This window comes from Pan troglodytes, chromosome 1, assembly GCF_028858775.2.
Source record: "Pan troglodytes isolate AG18354 chromosome 1, NHGRI_mPanTro3-v2.0_pri, whole genome shotgun sequence".
Lineage (NCBI taxonomy): Eukaryota > Metazoa > Chordata > Mammalia > Primates > Hominidae > Pan > Pan troglodytes.
In genome coordinates, this window is record NC_072398.2 from 88,053,149 (window position 1) to 88,060,167 (window position 7,019).

The window sequence follows — 7,019 nt, forward strand, 5'->3', positions numbered from 1 at the left end:
CAGGTCCGGGTCCAGCACCATCCCCGAAACCTTCCCCCTCGGCTCTGAGAGCGCCCCCACCTGTTAGAGAGGGAACTTGGGTCCCAAGAAGACTCCAATTTGGCCCAGTTCTCTATCACCCCCTAAGCAAAAATACAAATAAGCACATAATGTTTTCTTAATAAATTTATTCACAAAAAGTGATATTGCAGAGGGTCTGGGGGCTGTACATGGGCAGGGGCTTGGTGAGCTTTGTACATGGGGCTGGGAGACAAGGGAGCCTCCAGGTGGAAGGGTATTTTTTAATAAAAAAAATAATGGAGCTACAACCACCCCCTCCCCCCTCCCCGATTAAAAAGACACAAAAATAGACGTCTCTGAGGTAAACGGGGAGCCTGGGGCTTAAGGGTGTTTAAAGGGCTTCACAGGTGCCAGAGCTTAGAGGTGTCACAGGCACCGGGGTGGCTCCTGCATCAGTTGGTAGAACAGCACGTAGCCCTCGCTGGATGCCACCTGGTTTTCACTGACAGGGGAGACACTAGGAAAAAAGGAGATCAGGAAAGGGTTGTGGTCATTCCTGTTTACTCCCTTCTCCCTACAAGACCGAACCTCAGAGCATCCAGGAAATGATCAGGCAAGACCTCCACCTCTCCTTTCACCTGGCACTCTGCTCTCCTGGAGCTTCATAGAAGGGGAGGGTGTCAGGGCTGAGTGGGAATGGGGCAGGATGTAAATAGGAGGCTATTCTCACCGAGAGTCATTGTAGACATGCCAACCAGTCTGGCACCGGCACAGGGCTGTGTAGTGGCCATAGTGGACGCTGCCTGAGTGGTTGCAAAGGGCATACAGCTGGTATACAGGACTTCCTGCGGGGTTGGAGATGATCAAGTTCTATAATCAGAGCTGTGCCCCCACTCCTTTGGCTCCTTAGGACTTTCCCCACCAGACTCACCGGCTTTGTCACTGGCAAAGTCCCCTAGGCTCAGTCGCTGCAGTGGAAAGTCTACACCTACTGAACTTTTTTTGATGGAGCCTCGGGAGGCAGAAAATCGATTCAGATCTAAGCCCTGGTTAAGGAGCATTTGGGAGGCAGTGGGCCTCTGAGGGGAACTTCTTCTATCCTGAAAGCTGTCCTCTCCCCACTCCCGACACACTGGGAGCATCTTGTGGAAAAGTGGGTGGCAGACTTTTCCTAAGGAAAATTCAATTCTCTGGAAACATGGAGGAAAGAGAATGTATGGGAGGTATCCTAAGAGAAGTAAGAATCTGAAGATTAGGATATGGAGCACGAGGATTCGAGGGAATCTTTGTACTGTCAACTTTTTGGTACTTCGAGTTTTCTGCCGACATCGGTCACACACCTGAATAAATGGCAAACAGTGTTAGGTTAATATGCTCCTAACCTCAATTGGCTTTTCTGACACCCCGATCCACACACAAATTTAGTATGCTCTTCATTACAGCTGGATCCTCTCGGCTTCTCCCCTTTGCTCTAGGAGTACTAGAACAGATCTGAGACTCCAACACAAACCCAGATACATAAATATTATTCCCCATATTAAGACATCATGCAATCCCTTTTATCCACATGGAGTCCCCCCAGGTCTCCCACCCTTACTGTATCCCTTGTGAACCTCCACATACTGGGGCATTCTCCGACTCTAGCTCTTCTTCCTTAGTGAAAAGGTTGAAACAATCCCGCAGAGACACCTTGCCCCCAGCAAATCCTTTCTGGGGGAAAAGGGGAAGAAAGGTCAACATGTTCTGAATTTCCTTTTCCAACTCTTCTCAATCAATCCAGGCTTCAGTTCTGCTCCAGAAACCCACAGGGTTCCCGCCCACACTCTGGGGGTGGGTAGGCTTGGGTCACAGAGCCCCTGTCCTGTCCACCCCGGAATCCTCTGGAATCCCACCTTGGGGATGGGCAGGGACAGGTCACAAAAAACCTCGAAGGTCGTGGAGCGATACCCACAGGCCTGGCACTTGAGACAACTTTTCAACTGGCCCACAAACAGGTCTAGACAGAAGCACAGGGACAGGAGAAAAGGTCATTGTTGGATGTTATGAGATGATTTCTTGGATTTCCATCTCTTCCTGCCCCTTTGCTTGACCCTTCCTTTCCCACTACCAACACTCCTAATCAACTCTTCACACAGCTTCACATTTGCATCATCCAGTCTTGTTCCCATACCCCTTGATAGTATCGATTTTTCCCCCCAAGCCTGTACCCCCCTCACACACTAATTTTCCCTCATTGCTTTGCCCCATTCCATACCCACAATCTTGCTGTCCTCTCGCTCCAGGTAACGTTTCCACATTAGGTTGGCTCGGTCATCATCACTACCACAGATCAAAGGAAGTGGGGAGCACCCATGAGACAGCAGGAACACTGGGCACCCCCAACACCCACTGAAACAACCTACAGAGCCCTACTCCCCATCCACACCCCTGCTCCTTCCCTAAATTTCAAGGAAAAGTCAAAAGAATAATGCCTCAATGAACTTTCTAGGGAAATCCGAGGTGAGAGGAAAAGAAAGGAATGTACATAAGGGAAGAATATGCTGTCTTCCTCTACCTGTAAATGAATTATCCCCTTCTTCAATTTGGTGACATCCCTAGCATGATCTTCTGCCTCCATCTGCTCCCTTAGACTCCCCCTCTTCCTTCCTTCCTTCTACTTCTATGTTGCTTCTCATACTATTTTCTATACTAAAGGGTTTCCCTGGACCCTACATCTTCAATCTTTACTAGTTTAGTTCTATGAAGTGTGAATGATGCTGATAAACTACTGGGGAGAGGAGGTAGAGGGAACGACCCTTACCTTAACTCAGGTTCTTCTAGCAGAGCCCCTCCTCGGCGGGGTGGAGAGGGAACTGGACCATTGGCAAGTATTGGTGGAGCCCGGCGGCCTCGGCGGTTGATTTCAAGGTGTAGCCGCTCCATGAGGAGCTTCAGGAACTCTTGGGCATCCTGCTGGCTACAGCCAGACAAAGAATATGGGCAACTGACTCCTCTCCTAGTCCACAGACACTATTCCCTGCCCAGATATTGGTCCCCACTTCCTGGATGAAGAACATCTCAAGGCTCAGAACAATGCTGCCAGGGCCCTTGCTTGGCCCTACCCCCAGACACGGCCAGAGAGAAATCCCATAGCCTCCAGCTCTCCCACCTGTATCCAGAGAAGGAGGGAACATATTTCTGGAAGACAGCTCGGAATCGAGTAGGATTCACAGCTTCACAGGAGTCAGGGTGCCAGAGGGCACCAATCACATCTGCAAAGGCTGTTGGGATGGGAGTGGGGAAGGCAAACAAAGGTTAATGTCTGGAAGAGGCAAGCAAAAGGTGGCTCAGAGGGTAGAAAATAACCTTTAGGAAAGTAGGCACTGGGAAAAGTAGATACAACTGCCAGATTTAAGGGTTGGGGGCCACCACCAGTGGCAGATGGACCTGCAAGTGGTTGGGGAAAAAGGGACTTGAACAGAGGGAGCAGGAGTTGTTGCCCCACCTTCAGTGAGCTCTTGGGCTCGGCCTCCTCCAGGCACCTCTTGCCGGAAGTCCCTTCTCAGACAGAAGTCCCGAAGAGGTCGAGTGCTGCTCAGACACTGCAGCACAGCATTCAGGAAGCACTGGGGAGCAGTAGGGACACCACTGTTATCTCTCCAGACCACTGCCCAGGAAGCCTTAGAAGAGCTTCAGAGCTCTCCTTCCACATGCCTTCCCCAAGCTCGTGGGTTTTCCCCACCCCCAGCACCATTTCACATTCCTTTTAGAGAGGAAAGATAGGAGAATGGCTCTCACCGTGTTTCCCAGGTTTCGAAGGCCAACATGACCAGAGCCCAGAAGCAGTGTGTGATGAGCCTGGAAGGTCAGAGTACAATCGGCAAGTTCCTATATATCCTACCTGGCACTTTAACCTTTCAACAGCATGTTGCCCACTGCCTCCCCCATCCCATGCATGTTTCATCCCCAAACTCTACCCTATTCCCCTCACTAGGTATTCTAGTCTCCCTACCTCACTGGTCATGAGCAGTAAGCCCATCACAGCTGAATGTACCACGGACTCAGCCATGGCTGTCCCACCTGTTGCCCACTTACTCCTCTGCTCAGCTAGCTGACGTTGCAGCTCCTGGGGCAACTCCCCCAGCACCGGCATGGTTGCCCAGCTGCTCACCACTCCCACCTTTCTGCCCCCAAAACCCCCTCCTGCCCCCGTGGCCCCTTCTTGCCCTTCTCCTGCTGGCTCCAATTGCAATCAGCCTAGCTTACTTAGCTCAGAAAATGTGCAACCACGTTTGCTAAGATGTTCTGTGCCTGCCCCTCTTTAGCTCCAGAGATTAATTAGGCCTAGGCAGAGTCCCAGTAGAGAAGGTGCAAGCAAGGGAAAGGAAGGGCCTGGGGACCCAAAGAAGAATTCTAAATAGTTGGGGTAATCCCCTGGGGACCGAAATGGCACACCATGCTGAAGAGTCACCAACAACCCAAAAAAGGGTCTAGGAGGCTCAAGGGTATTTAAGCAAGGGAGAGGCATGTCCAAACTGCTGTAATGAAGGGCTGAGAAAGGAACTTCAGGGAAATGGGGGACAGAAAAGGCAGAGGATGGCAGGAAAGCATAGAGGAACATGGGCACGAAGGCCATGTGTGCGGCAAGTCCTCACCATCTTGTCATCAGAGTAGAAAGGCTCAGAGGACCGGGCGGATATCATGTGGAAGGAGCCATGGGAAGCAGGGGGCTCTGTCCGTATGCTGAACAGGGTAGGGGGTCCAGGAAAGCCCCCTAGGCGGCGGAGAGAAGTGCTACGTCTCAAAGTGGGTGGCTCAGGCCGGAGGGCCAAGCGGCTCAGTGCAGCCCCAAGCTCTCCGGTGCCACGGTGCCCTCCCAAGGCAATCCCCATTGGACGCAAGTCCCCACTGCTCACAGACTTGGAACGGGCTAAGTTGGTCCGAGATGGGAGAGGCAAAGCCACTGTTGGGGGTGGTGAGCCAGGCAGGGGAACCCCATGATCTGCTCGAAGGGGGCCTCTGGGACGAGGGCCTGAGGTCCGTCCCCGTCCCAGCTCCAGTTTCTTGAGCCGTTCATCAGGCGGACCTGGCCGGGGAGGCAGAGGTCGTAACATGGGGTTTGGCCCAGAGGCTGGGTTTCTGCGCTCCTTGCTGCGGGCCCTGGGGGCAAATGGTAGCTTGGATCCCACTCGGGGCTGGATATTAACAGGTGGCTCTCGGGTCCGGCCCAGGCGGTGCTCAGAGGCCTGGGGCATTGTGGACACCACAGGCTGGACCTGGGAGGAGAAGAGAGTGTCAGCATTTGAATATGGGGGGAAATGGGAACCCAGGCTGCTGTACTGAACCCTGCCACACTAATTTTCCCTTATTGCTTTGCCCCATTCCATACCCACAATCTTGCTGTCCTCTCATTTCCACATTAGGTGGTTGGCTCAGTCATCACCACTACCACATCAACGAAAGTGGGGAGCAGTATACGCACTGAGGGCAGGAACCAGATCTATCGAATCAGCCATCGTATCCCCAGTACCTGGCATCGTGTTTGGTACAAAGTAAATACTTAGTATCTATTGGGTAAACAAATGAATGAAAGATAAGCAGCCCATGGCTTTGACCCTTTCTATACTCCCGTCCCCTCCCTGCAGAACACAGCTTTACTGAAAAGCCAGTGATAACTCCTATCTCGGCTCTAACGTAACATGGGACCCCATACCCGGCTAGTAAAGTAGGATGTGCCTCGGGTCACTTAAGACCTCTAGCCAAATGGTAGTGTAGATGCAAGAATAACAGCCCAAAAGACAGCCCTCCATCCTCGAATCCCTGCCTCTCTGGGCTGCAAATGAAGCAGACTATATGGGTGACTTACGATCCATTCCCTCCCCCACCTCCGACCTCCGACATGGTGTCGAGGTTCAGGAAGCAGTGGTCGGGGATGGAGGACGAACAACTCCTTGACCCTTAATCTCTGCACTTCTCCCACCACAGCAGGGCTTTAGCCGGGTCCGCCCCCCTCGAGGGCAGAAAGGCCGAGACCGCTGATTGGCTACGGAATCCGGCGGCGTATTCCCCGCGGTCCAGGGATGCTGTCCCTCCAGCCCAGTTCTCCCAGGCCCCGCCGGGCCCCACGCGCCTTTGTGGGGAGTGTCCTCTCGGGTCTGGAGCAGTCTTCCCTCTGCGCCCCCCCACACCCCGCCATGCCATAACGCCCCGGCCCGTACCTGTCCCCCAGTGAGGCGGCGGGAGAGGCCAGCCGGGGCCAGGCCCCAGTTCAGGGCCACCCCCTACTACCCCCCTGCAGCCCCCCCGTGGGCCCGGCTGCAGCTTTAGCCGCAGCCGTTGCCCAGATCGCTCCCGCCGCAGGGGCCGCCGCCATCTTTGTTGGTCCCGCCCGGCCACCGGCCACCGGCTTCACCGTCTCTCAAAGCGCCTGCGCATCCACACCCGAACTCCTCCCACCGGTCCCTTGGCGCTTGCGTGAGCCCGCCCCCACGGCTCCGCGATCGACACCATGGAAACGCAGCCAAGTTTAGGGTCGCTGGTTCTCAACGCTGCCCAGAGAGGTCTTTAATCCATGACTCCAAAGCAAGTCCCTGAGGTATAGGGTGCCGTCGCCCCATCCTATAGCCCATAGGGATGGAGATCTGACAGTCGTAGTATGGCCGCGAGGCTTACAGCACAGATCCTTCCCAAACAGCAGGGGTGCAAGTATGGCAAACTGCAGGCCTGGGTCCAGCCCGCAGACCAGTGGAGAAGCATCTAGCACTTCACAGAGGGCTGGGAAGATCCCTGGAGGGCGGGAAGTGCTGGTCCGGCAAAACCACTTCTTGCAGGCTAACACGGTAGGGCAAAGCATGGCTCACCACTAAAGGACAAAGGTAGATCTGAGCAGCAGGGGGAACAGTCAACATTTCATTCCCACTCCTGACCAGAGCATCCCCTATTTCCGACTCTTTCCCAACCCAACCCGGCGTAGCTGTTCATGTGCCTCAGGTTTCAGCCCACTTGCCCTCTGTTAACAGCTCCCAATGAGAACCACAGGC

General features: G+C 53.9%; 1 protein-coding gene across 4 annotated transcripts; it reads right to left on the reverse strand.

The window, feature by feature from the left end:
* Nucleotides 1-150: 150 nt before the first annotated feature.
* Nucleotides 151-6,422, reverse strand: USP21 (ubiquitin specific peptidase 21). Of its 4 annotated transcripts, none has more exons than XM_009436016.5 (13): nt 6,198-6,418; nt 5,369-5,509; nt 4,635-5,255; nt 3,778-3,837; nt 3,485-3,605; nt 3,149-3,260; nt 2,801-2,956; nt 2,255-2,319; nt 1,893-1,996; nt 1,624-1,710; nt 932-1,340; nt 731-845; nt 151-517 (listed from the first exon to the last, which is right to left on the reverse strand). In XM_009436016.5, the coding sequence occupies exons 3-13, from the start codon at nt 5,232-5,234 to the stop codon at nt 427-429; spliced, it is 1,920 nt and encodes a 639-aa protein (XP_009434291.1). In that variant the 5' UTR covers nt 5,235-5,255; nt 5,369-5,509; nt 6,198-6,418; the 3' UTR covers nt 151-426. The 4 variants fall into 4 exon arrangements, with proteins under 4 accessions (XP_009434291.1, XP_016786256.1, XP_009434285.1 ...); XM_016930767.4 differs by having other exon boundaries at nt 5,369-5,546; nt 6,198-6,392; XM_009436010.5 differs by lacking the exon at nt 5,369-5,509 and having other exon boundaries at nt 6,198-6,422.
* Nucleotides 6,423-7,019: the final 597 nt, after the last annotated feature.